Source organism: Salmo trutta, chromosome 19 (genome assembly GCF_901001165.1).
Source record: "Salmo trutta chromosome 19, fSalTru1.1, whole genome shotgun sequence".
In the NCBI taxonomy this organism is placed as follows: Eukaryota; Metazoa; Chordata; class Actinopteri; order Salmoniformes; family Salmonidae; genus Salmo; species Salmo trutta.
Window position 1 is genome coordinate 18,064,362 of NC_042975.1, and position 13,341 is coordinate 18,077,702.

The 13,341-nt window shown below is 42.3% G+C and overlaps 1 protein-coding gene across 2 annotated transcripts in view; it reads left to right on the plus strand.

Moving 5' to 3' along the window:
* LOC115154074 (double C2-like domain-containing protein beta) overlaps positions 1-13,341 on the plus strand; it is a 191,430-nt gene that overhangs the window by 133,061 nt on the left and 45,028 nt on the right. For both annotated transcript variants that reach the window (XM_029699931.1, XM_029699932.1), the window contains one exon: positions 5,919-6,028. In XM_029699931.1, the coding sequence (XP_029555791.1) occupies positions 5,919-6,028 (110 nt within the window). The remainder of the gene's footprint in view (positions 1-5,918; positions 6,029-13,341) is intronic.

Below are 13,341 nucleotides of genomic sequence, written 5' to 3' on the forward strand. Positions count from 1 at the left end.
TGGACAATTGAGGAGTGGAAAAACATCACCTGGAACATGACAGCTAGTTCAGTTTACTTGAGTCCCCAGACTTCAACCCAATAGAGAATATTTGGGATGAGATGGACTGTTCTCAAGGCAAATGTCGGTCCGACTCGGTACCGACCCGGTACCTAATAAACTGGCCGGTGAGTGTATATTACTCACGGCAGAAAAAACAACATAGATTTAAGATATTCTCCAAAATGAAACAAATTCTAGTAATCACCTTTTGAGTGTGAACTGTATACTGGATTAGCATACTGGATGGACTGTTTACCTTATGCTACACTCCAAACTTTCTTTCCATGAGTCTTTTATTTTTTTTTATTTTCATAATTAATAGACTGACACATTACGTTTAGCTACAGCATATCTCACCACCATGCGTTTCCATCTCCTCTTCTCTCACCTTCATACCTTTCTCAAGCGCACAGAGAGAGTAGCTGTCTGTCAACAGTTTAATGAAATATGTTTTGTTGTGAAAACATCTTACTATCGATGTTCCCAAGCAGATTTCACTTGGTTTTCCAAATTAAGCACTGGGTAGCTGCAGGAACAGGGTTGGATATCCCATAGCATACAGAGTTTGTGTGGAATATCACCTGTCTCTCAGCGAGAGGCTGCATGCTCCTCAAACAGTGGTTGATGTGTGGAGTGAAATAAGGATTCTTATAAGCCCAGACATTTCTATATGCAATCCCGTGTGAACGCAGAGTTCTGATGGTTACCACTAAAAAGAGGAGGATCCCAGCTGCTAATATATTGATTTCTCAGCTGATAATATTAAGCACATGCTCCACTATAAAACCGGAGTAGCCTACCCAGCATGATTGAAAAACAAACCATGGGAAGCGGCCTCCATTCGCTATTCGAGTGCATACGGATTACATGTATTTTTCCCCTGCCCCTGTTCCTGCTCATTTGATAATGGGCCATTCTAAATCTTAAACCAATTTTACATATTAGTAAAGACAAGATTAATTTGAGAAAAGTCTGATGGGTGAAAATATGATCACTTGATGAGATAACACCTTGTGTGCAGCCTGAGGCAAGGAACAGAGTGCAATACTTTTTTGCAATTGTTTATAATCTTATAGTTGGGTCATGGAGCCCATATATGTTTTGATTTCTATGACATTCTAAGGTTTTTATCATTCACAACTAAAGTTTCCAAATAACTCTAAATCTAGCATATAGGACCTGGTTCAATTGATCACTTTTACGCTAAACATAGCCACTTCATATTCGCACTCGCTCTGGGATTGGAAAAATATTGTTTCTATTTTATTCAGATAAGGTCAATTATATTCTTCTTACTACTGAACAAAAATATGAAAGCAACATGTAAAGTGTTGTTCCCATGTTTCATGAGCTGAAAAAGACACCAAAAACTTTTGATTCACACAACATTTTGTGTACAAATTTGATTACATCCCTGTTTGTGAGCATTTCTCCTTTGCCAAGATAATCAATCCACCTGACAGGTGTGGCATATCAAGAAGCTGATTAAACAGCATGATCATTACACAGATGCAACTTGTGCTGGGGACAATAAAAGGGCACTCTAAAATGTGCAGTTTTTTTCACACAACACAAAGCCACAGATGTCTCAAGTTTTGAGGGAGTGTGCAATTGGCATGCTGACTGCAGGAATGTCCACCAAAGCTGTTGCCAGAGAATTTAATTTTAATTTCTCTACCATAAGCCACCTCCGTTGTTTTAGAGAATTTGGCAGTAGGTCCAACCGGCCTCACACTGTAACCACGCCAGCCGAGGACCTCCTGTCACGGTAGTCATAAGGAAAGGACCAAAACGCAACGGGAATATGTACACTCATCTTCTTTTATTGGGACAAAGACGGAAAAACCCAAAACAAACACGTATACACAACGACGAATAACAGGCCGGTAAGGCACAAAGCTATACACAGCATAATCTCCCACAAACTAACAGGTGAAAACAGGCAACCTAAGTATGACTCTCAATCAGCAACAACGATGTACAGCTGTTCCTGATTGAGAGTCATACCAGGCCAACACAGAAATACAAAACTAGAACAGCCCCTTAGAAATACAACCACAAGAACATACCCAACACCCCGGAACACATAAATCAAATACCCCTCTACAATACACACACACCCCGAACCACCTAAATCAACTACCCCCTTTACATTGACACTTACACCAATAAACCCCATAAACACTCTACACAAAATATCCCTCTATCTAAACACATACACAAAACCATGAAAACAAATACCCTCTGCCACGTCCTGACCAAGCTACAATAACAAATAGACCCCTTTACTGGACAGAACGTGACACCTCCACATCCGGCTTCTATTTATGCATAGTCACTTTACCCCTACCTACATGTACATATTACCTCAATTACCTTGACTAACCTGTACCCCTGCACATTGACTCGGTACCGGCACCCCCTGTATAAAGCCTCGTTATTGTTATTTTATTGTTGCTCTTTTATTTATTTTTTACATTTGTTTATTTAGTAAATCTTTTCTTAACTCTTATTATTTCTTAACTGCATTTTTGGTTAAGGGCTTGTAAGTAAGTATTTCACAATAAGGTGAGTTTGCACAACCAAAGAATTTCTGCACAAACTGTCAGAAACCTTCTCAGGGAAGCTCATCTGCGTGCTCGTCGTCCTCACCAGGGTCTTGACCTGACTACAGTTCAGCGTCGAAACCGAGTTCAGTGGGATAATGCTCAGCTTCGATGCCTGCTGGCTGGCTAGAGAAGTGTGCTCTTTACGGATGAATCCCGGTTTCAACTGTACGGTATGGGCATGCATAAGCTATGGACAACAAACACAATTGCATTTTATCGATGACAATTTGAATGCACAGTGATAGCGTGATGAGATCCTGAGGCCCATTGTTGTGCCATTCATCTGCTGCCATCGCCTCATGTTTCAGCATGATAATGCACAGTCACATGTCGCAAGGATCTGTACACAATTCCTGGAAGCTGAAAATGTCCCAGTTCTTCCATGGCCTGCATACTCAAACATGTCACCCATTGAGCAAGTTTGGGATGCTCTGGATCAACGTGTACAACAGCATGCTCCAGTTCCCTCCAATATCCAGCAACTTCGTACAGCTATTGAAAAGGAGTGGAACAACATTCCGCAGGCCACAATCAACAGCCTCAAATAAAATCAAATTGTATTGGTCACATAGACATGGTTAGCAGATGTTATTGTGAGTGTAGCGAAATGCTTGTGCTTCTAGTTCTGACAGCGCAGCAATATCGAACAAATAATATCTAACAATTCCAGAACAAATACCTAATCTAAGTAAGGAATGGAATAAGAATATATAAATATATGGATGAGCAATGTCGGAGCGGCATAGGCTAAGATGCAATAGATAGTATAGAATACAGTATATACATATGAGATGAGTAACACAAGATATGTAAACATTATTAAAGTGGCATTATTAAGGTGACTAGTGAAAAGGAGTGATCAACTCTATGCGAAAGAGATACGTTGCGCTGCATGAGGCAAATAAATGGTGGTCACACCAGATACTGACTGATTTTATGATCCACCCCTCTACGTTTTTTTTAAGGTATCTGTGACCAACAGATGCATATCTGTATTCCCAGTCATGTGAAATTCATTCATATTTTAATTGATTAATTTACTTTTATATACTGTAACTCAGTCAAATCTTTGAAATTGTTGCATGTTGTGTTTTATATTTTTGTTCAGTGTATAAAATCATATAATATAAAATAATGGCACATGAGTCAGAAGCTTATCTTGTCTGCTAAATGAACTAGCCTACAGCCTATGGCATGGAGCCTAGCCAGATAACATGTACAGTCGTGGCCAAAAGTTTTGAGAATAACACACATTCATTTTCACAAAGTCTGCTGCCTCAGTTTGTATGATGGCAATTTGCATATACTCCAGAATGTTATGAAGAGTGATCAAATGAATTGCAAATAATATTTGCCATGCAAATGAACTGAATCCCCCAAAAACATTTACACTGCATTTCAGCCCTGCCACAAAAGGACCAGCTGACATCATGTCAGTGATTCTCTCGTTAACACAGGTGTGAGTGTTGATGAGGACAAGGCTGGAGATAACTCTGTCATGCTGATTGAGTTCGAATAACAGACTTGAAGCTTCAAAAGGAGGGTGGTGCTTGGAATCATTCTTCTTCCTCTGTCAATCATGGTTACCTGCAAGGAAACACGTGCCGTCATCATTGCTTTGCACAAAAAGGATATTGCTGCCAGTAAGATTGCACCAAAATCAACCATTTATCAGATCGCCAAGAACTTCAAGGAGAGCGGTTCAATTGTTGTGAAGAAGGCTTCAGGGCATCCAAGAAAGTCCAGCAAGCGCCAGGACCGTCTCCTAAAGTTGATTCAGCTGCGGGATCGGGGCACCACCAGTACAGAGTTTGCTCAGGAATGGCAGCAGGCAGGTGTGAGTGCATCTGCACGCAGAGTGAGGCGAAGACTTTTGGAGGATGGCCTGGTGTCAAAAAGGGCAGCAAAGAAGCCACTTCTCTCCAGAAAAAACATCAGGGACAGACTGATATTCTGCAAAAGGTACAGGAATTGGACTGCTGACGACTGGGGTAAAGTCATTTTCTCTGATGAATCCCCTTTCCGATTGTTTGGGGCATCCGGAAAAAAGCTTGTCCAGAGAAGACAAGGTGAGCGCTACTATCAGCCATGTCATGCCAACAGTAAAGCATCCTGAGACCATTCATGTCTGGTGTTGCTTCTTAGCCAAGGGAGTGGGCTCACTCACAATTTTGCCTAAGAACACAGCCATGAATAAAGAATGGTATCAACACATCCTCCAAGAGCAACTTCTCCCAACCATCCAGGAACAGTTTGGTGACGAACAATGCCTTTTCCAGCATGATGGTGCACCTTGCCATAAGGCAAAAGTGATAACTAAGTGGCTTGGGGAACAAAACATTCATATTTTGGGTCCATGGCGAGGAAGAAACTCCCCAGACCTTAATCCCATTGAGAACTTGTGGTCAATCCTCAAGAGGCGAGTGGACAAACAAAACCACACAAATTCTGACAAACTCCAAGCATTGATTATGCAAGAATGGGCTGCCATTATTCAGGATGTAGCCCAGAAGTTAATTGACAGCATGCCAGGGCGGATTGCAGAGGTCTTGAAAAAGAAGGGTCCACACTGCAAATATTGACTCTTTGCATCAACTTCATGTAATTGTCAATAAAAGCCTTTGGCACTCATGAAATGCTTGTAATTATACTTCAGTATTCCATAGTAACATCTGACAAAAATATCCAAAGACACTGAAGCAGCAAACTTTGTGAAAATGTATATTTGTGTCATTCTCAAAACTTTTGGCCACGACTGTAGCAAGCATTATTTCTTTAGACCTGCCTAAAATAAATAATGGATTTATTGTGATGGTGTATATTAAATGGAGTTATTATACTTTCTTAAATTGTAGATGTTCCAAACGTATTTATGTTAATTCACGGTCAATTACTGTGAGGCCGGTAGGCATTTGCATGACAATAACCGTCTGACAAAATTTCATGACCACCACAGCCCTATCTGGGGTCGTATATTATGTGTTAGAGCCAGGAGTGTTACCATTCCACCACAGGCTCTGCATGGAAAACCCGACTTCTGTGACCTAATAATGACTTCTAATGTGTCATTGTCAGCCTATGATGGAGTGGAGGTCGAAGGTCAATACCTAATCACAATATCTTTCGCCCTCTCTATTGCTTTCTCTCTTTATTTCTTGCTCATGCTCTCTCTCACACTCTCTCACACTCTCTCTCACTCTTTCACTCTCACTCTTTCACTCTCTCACTCTTTCACTCTTTCACTCTCTCACTCACTCACTCTGTCAGGCCAATAAGCTTCGCACCAAGACCCTGCGCAACACCCTCAACCCCATCTGGAGCGAGACCCTGACCTACTATGGTATCACCGATGAGGATATGGTCCGCAAAACACTCAGGTAATCATCTTCTGTCTCCATATTCTAACCCCTAGGCTGCTTACATTTAAATTCAATCAAAACGTTGGGATCACGTTAATCAACGTGATCAAGACAAAGGAGATGATTGTGGACTACAGGAAAAAGAGGACCAAGCACACCCCCATTCTCAGGGGCTGCAGTGGAGCAGGTTGAGAGCTTAAAGTTCTTTGGTGTCCACATCACCAACAAACTAACATTGTCCAAGCAAACCAAGACAGTCGTGAAGAGGGCACGACAAAATGTATTCCCCCTTAGGAGACTGAAAAGATTTGGCATGGGTCCACAGATCCTCAAAGGGTTCTACAGCTGCACCATCGAGAGCATCCTGACTGGTTGCATCACTGCCTGGTATGGCAACTGCTCGGCCTCTGACAGCAAGGCACTACAGAGGGTTGTGCGAACGGCCCAGTATGTCATTGGGGCCAAGGACTGCCCTTTCCATGATCTCGCCATCACGGTGGACAACTCCATTGTGTCCTCCTCCCAGAGTGCTAAGAGCCTCGGCGTGACCCTGGACAACACCCTGTCGTTCTCCGCCAACATCAAGGCGGTGACCCGATCCTGTAGGTTCATGCTATACAACATTCGCAGAGTACGACCCTGCCTTACACAGGAGGCGGCGCAGGTCCTAATCCAGGCACTTGTCATCTCCCGTCTGGATTACTGCAACTCCCTGTTGGCGGGGCTCCCTGCCTGTGCCATTAAACCCCTACAACTCATCCAGAACGCCGCAGCCCATCTGGTGTTCAACCTTCCCAAGTTCTCTCACATCACCCCGCTCCTCCGCACACTCCACTGGCTTCCAGTTGAAGCTCGCATCTGCTACAAGACCATGGTGCTTGCCTACGGAGCTGTGAGGGGAACGGCACCTCCGTACCTTCAGGCTCTGATCAGGCCCTACACCCAAACAAGGGCACTGCGTTCATCCACCTCTGGCCTGCTGGCCCCCCTACCTCTGCGGAAGCACAGTTCCCGCTCAGCCCAGTCAAAACTGTTCGCTGCTCTGGCACTCCAATGGTGGAACAAGCTCCCTCACGACGCCAGGACAGCGGAGTCAATCACCACCTTCCGTAGACACCTGAAACCCCACCTCTTTAAGGAATACCTGGGATAGGATAATCCTTCTGACCCCCCCCCCAAAAAAAAAATATATAGATGTACTATTGTAAAGTGGTTGTTCCACTGGATATCTTAAGGTGAATGCACCAATTTGTAAGTCGCTCTGGATAAGAGCGTCTGCTAAATGACGTAAATGTAAATGTAAGCTTCCTGCCATCCAGGACCTCTATACTAGGCGGTTTTAGAGGAGGGCCCTAAAAATTGTCAAAGACTCCAGCCATCCTAGTCATAGACTGTTCTCTCTGTTACCGCATGGCAAGCGGTACCAGAGCGCCAAGTCTAGGTCCAAGAGGCTTCTAAACAGCATCTACCCCCAATCCATAAGACTCATGAATATCTATTCAAATGGCTACCCAGACTATTTGCATTGCCCCCCCCCCCCCCACCCTTACACCGCTGCTACTCTCTGTTGTTATCTATGCATAGTCACTTTAATAACTCTACCTAAATGTACAGTTGAAGTCGGAAGTTTACATACACCTTAGCCAACTACATTTAAACTCAGTTTTTCACAATTCCTGACATTTAATCCTAGTAAAAATTCCCTGTCTTAGGTCAGTTAGGATCACCACTTTATTTTAAGAATGTGAAATATCAGCATAATAGTAGAGTGATTTATTTCAGCTTTTATTTCTTTCATCACAGGGGGTCAGAAGTTTACATACACGCAATTAGTATTTGGTAGCATTGCCTTTTAATTTGTTTAACTTGGGTCAAAGCTTTTGGGTAGCCTTCCACAAGCTTCCCACAATAAGTTTGGTGAATTTTGGCCCATTCCTCCTGACAGAGCTGGTGTAACTTAGTCAGGTTTGTAGGCCTCCTCGCACATGCTTTTTCAGTTCTGCCCACAAATTTTCTATGGGATTGAGGTCAGGGCTTTGTGTTGGCCACTCCAATACCTTGACTTTGTTGTCCTTAAGCCATTTTGCCACAACTTTGGAAATATGCTTGGGGTCATTGTCCATTTGGAAGGCCCATTTGCGACCAAGCTTTAACTTCCTGACTGATGTCTTGAGATGTTGCTTCAATATATCCACATAATTTTACTTCCTCATGAAACCATCTATTTTGTGAAGTGCGCCAGTCCCTCCTGCAGCAAAGCACCCCCACAACATGATGCTGCCACCCCTGTGCTTCACGGTTGGGATGGTGTTCTTCGGCTTGCAAGCCTCCCCCTTTTTCCTCCAAACATAACGATGGTCGTTGTTGCCAGACAGTTCTATTTTTGTTTCATCAGACCAGAGGACATTTCTCCAAAAAGTACGATCTTTGTCCCCATGTGCAGTTGCAAACCGTAGTCTGGCTTTTTTATGGCGGTTTTGGAGCAGTGGCTTCTTCCTTGCTGAGCCGCCTTTCAGGTTATTTTGATATAGGACTCGTTTTACTGTGGATATAGAAACTTTTGTACCCGTTTCCTCCAGCATCTTCACAAGGTCCTTTGCTGTTGTTCTGGGATTGATTTGCACTAAAGTACGTTCATCTCTAGAAGACAGAACGCGTCTCCTTCCTGAGCGGTATGATGGCTGCATGGTCCCATGGTGTTTATACTTGCGTACTATTGTTTGTACAAATGAACATGGTACCTTCGGGCATTTGGAAATTGCTCCCAAGGATGAACCAGACTTGTGGAGGTCTACAATTATTTTTCTGAGGTCTTGGCTGATTTCTTTGGATTTTCCCATGATGTCAAGCAAAGAGGCACTGAGTTTGAAGGTAGGCCTTGAAATACATCCACAGGTACACCTCCAATTGACTCAATTGATGTCAATTAGCCTATCAGAAGCTTCTAAAGCCATGACATAATTTTCGGGAATTTTCCAAGCTGTTTAAAGGCAGTCAACTTAGCGTATGTAAACTTCTGACCCACTGGAAATGTGATACAGTGATTTTTAAGTGAAATAATCTGTCTGTAAACAATTGTTAGAAAAATTACTTGTGTCATGCACAAAGTCGATGTCCTAACCGACTTACCAAAACTACAGATTTTAACAATATTTTTTTGGAGTGGTTGAAAACGAGTTTTAATGACTCCAACCTAAGTGTATGTAAACTTCCGACTTCAACTGTACATATTACCTCAACTAACCGGTGCCCCCGCACCTTGACTCTGTACCGGTACCCCCCTGTATATCATCTCACTGTTGTTATTTTACTGCTGCTCTTTAATTACCTGTTACTTTTATTTCTTATTCTTATCCGTATTTTTTTTAAACTGCATTGTTGGTTAGGGCTTGTAAGTAAGCATTTCACTGTAAGGTCTACACCTGTTTTATTCAGCGCATGTGACTAATAAAATTTGAATTGATTGGGTCCAATTTTATTGCTAACACGACCACAATTGTGAAGAGGTCACCACGTGTCTGTTACCCTAGGCACAAAAGGAATCAAGTACAATTTTGTAGGCTTAAATCTGTTTTATCCATTCATGCAGTCTCCTTTTAATCAACTTCTAATGGTGTCAAGGGCGGGATTGCACGCATAATTCTGTCAAGAGTCAATGACGTGAAAAAGAGACACTTGTTCCTCAACAGAGTGCACATCATCCTTCATCCTCCGCCTCTTTGTCACAGTGTTTATCCTGTTAGTGGGGCTTTAATCGCGTTGCTGAGTGCTCTGCAATATTGTAGAGTTTGGGATTTGTTACCCGTGACTTGCCAAGCATTGACTCTTAAAACTGTTTGTGTAATGCCTTAGTGTTTTCCATTCCAGGATCCAGATTTTGTTGCGGGCTGACTTCTATTCGCTGCACATTTTGTAAACCACCCTCTCATTTGTGTCAGCGGATTTAATGAGTTAGCAGCTGAAGTGTTGGGAGGAAACCAACTGCTTAAGGTGACCATGAGCATGGCACACTCCTGGGACAGGTGTTTGCCACTTGACAGCTTGAAGTAGGGAGGTGGCAAAAGAGGTCTCCTAAATCCAAACACATAGTCTGTGGGATTATAATGAACTGTCAATCACCCAGAGTTTTTGTTGTTGTTGCTAGTATGACATAGTAGAATGTTTGCCATTCACCCAGTGATATCACCCCTGCCATAAAGGAGCATCAGCACTGTGACTCACACACCCACCCTCCATCCCCTAGTCATCAATTGATTAAACTCCACTGAACCCCTATAAAGTGATAATGATGAATGCAGAGTAGCAGCTCCTGTTTAGCCTGTTGTGTGTGTATTCAATAGGAACAACAGAAGCAAATGGAACTAAACGGAAAGGGACCTACCTGAATTTGTCCAACAAAAACTCTTGTTTTCATAGCAAAACATTTTCCATTGCAAAACGTTTTGCTATGGTGTGTGCTAATGAATACACCCTTTGTCCCATATATGTTTGTGCTATCATGCCAACTCCTTGTTATGCCAAATATGATAGCACAAACAGATCTGGGACCAGGCTAGCACCAATTAGGTTAAACAAGTGAATGAGTGATGGTGCATGATAATGCCGCCCATCACAAAGGTCATTTGGCCCATCAGTAGCTGTATATATGACACTAATGACAAAAAAATCTTTACTAACAGCTAATTAGCATTAATGGTTTACTGATCACCCTGATGAGTTAATTAGCCATAAATAATGACAATTTTTTAAAAAATTCAATAAGTGTAGGTGTCTTCCATCCTTTTTGTTTGAGCAGTGTATACTATACAGTACATAAGCAAAACATTTGTCAGGGGCAAATGTGTCATGGAAAATATGTACTCTACCATCATCCCAGGTCTGTATGAGCTTTAACTAACTCCTCTCCTCTCACTATCATTCTTAATATGGCATAACAACATCTATAGTCAGAAGGAGCTGACTGAGGCACATGTACTGTACAGATCTGGGACCAGGCTAGATCAATGTACTCTACATCAGAGTTCCTATGTTCATCCAGGACTTTGTTTCAACCTGTATGAGTTTATCCATATGTTGATACAGTTGAAGTCGGAAGTTTACATACACCTTAAGCTAAATACATTTAAACTAAGTTTTTCAAAATTCCTGACATTTAATTCTCGTAAAAATTCCCTGTCTTAGTTCAGTTAGGATCACCACTTTATTTTAAGAATGTGAAATGTCAGAATAATAGTAGAGAGAATGATTTATTTCAGCTTTTATTTCTTTCATCACATTCCCAGTGGGTCAGAAGTTTACATACACGCAATTAGTATTTGGTAGCATTGCCTTTAAATTGTTTAACTTGGGTCAAACATTAAGGTAGCCTTCAACAAGCTTCCCACAATAAGTTTGGTGAATTTTGGCCCATTCCTCCTGACAGAGCTGGTGTAACTTAGTCAGGTTTGTAGGCCTCCTTGCACGCACACGCTTTTTCAGTTCTGCCCACAAATTTTCTATGGGATTGAGGTCAGGGCTTTGTGATGGCCACTCCAATACCTTGACTTTGTTGTCCTTAAGCCATTTTGCTACAACTTTGGAAGTATGCTTGGGGTCATTGTCCATTTGGAAAATCCATTTGCATCCAAGCTTTAACTTCCTGACTGATGTCTTGAGATGTTGCTTCAATATATCCATATCATTTTACTTCCTCATGATGCCATCTATTTTGTGAAGTGCACCAGTCCCTCCTGCAGCAAAGCACCCCCACAACATGACGCTGCCACCCCCATGCTTCACGGTTGGGATGGTGTTCTTTGGCTTGCAAGCATCCCCCTTTTTCCTAACATAACGATGGTCATTATGGCCAAACAGTTCTATTTTTGTTTCATCAGACCAGAGGACATTTCTCCAAAAATTACAATCTTTGTCCCCATGAGCAGTTGTAAACCGCAGTCTGGCTTTTTTATGGTGGTTTTGGAGCAGTGGCTTCTTCCTTGCTGAGCGGCCTTTCAGGTTATGTCGATATAGGACTCGTTTACAGTGGATATAGATACTTTTGTATAGATAGTTTTGTGTTTCCTCCAGCATCTTCACAAGGTCCTTTGCTGTTGTTCTGGGACTGATTTGCACTTTTTGCACCAAAGTACGTTCATCTTCATCAGTGAATTATAAGTGAAATAATCTGTCTGTAAACAATTGTTGGAAAAATTACTTGTGTCACGCACAAAGTAGATGTCCTAACCGACTTGCCAAAATTATAGTTTGTTCACAAGAAATTTGTGGAGTGGTTGAAAAACTAGTTTTAATGACTCCAACCTAAGCGTATGTAAACTTCCAACTGTATGTGTCATCCTTTTATTAGGTACAGATGATTCAGACCATCTCATTGATTGGATTCCAAGTTTTACCCCCCGGGCATTAGAAGACTGTAAATTATTTTCTAATCTACTCTGAGGCCGTAATGTAACTTTGTCAGGTTGAAACCAATGGAAATTGACAGTCGACGTCGATAGCTTTCCCCATTTATTGCATGATGATTTACCAATTTGGCGTAATGCCGTTATCAGCAGTTTAGACTCAAACATGGATCACTCCTGTAGTGCATAACCCGGGCCCTCAATGGAATGTGATGTAGGCGATATTGTTATTTGGAGACCTAGCCTCTCCTTCGCCTTTTTTGTCCTGGGAGTGTCAGACAATCAGATCCTTTGTTGTTGAATGTGATGTGGCTACTGCTAGCTAGCATGAGGACTAAAAGGGCCTTTTTCCAGGAAAACAAGCAGTATTTCAATTTTTTCGATGGAGCAGTGTGGATAAAAATTTAATTTTGAGTGTAGTGGCATATCCCATCCCTGCATTGAGGTATGTTTTCTGACCCATATCTCACGCCGGGTCCGCTTTGTATTAATGTAAACATGATTGCATTCTGACCTCAGTGCAGCTGAAGTATGGTAGGGACAATATCTGCTGGCAACATGGAAGTTAACCCTGTATTTGCATCAATGCTCATGGGCAGTGGTGATTGACATTTAGAGGCTTGGCTATTTGTTTAATTAATAGAATGGCCACAGAGTATGTCCCCTCCCTCCCAGACACTTGCTTCAGAAGGCAAGCTATTCACAAAGCATCACTTCTCTAGTGTACTCGCATCTACATACATGCAAGTCAACAGGGTAATTAGCTGTAGCATTTGATATAGCTGCCACTCATCAGTGGGACATTCAGACAGCGGTCCAGTGGCAATGGCCTCCAGTGGGAGGGTGGCATTGGACCCCTCTTTCTGCAAATTTTACACTCAGCAGCTGCACACCTCACAAGGGGAGAGGTCAGTAGTCACTAGATCTCACTGG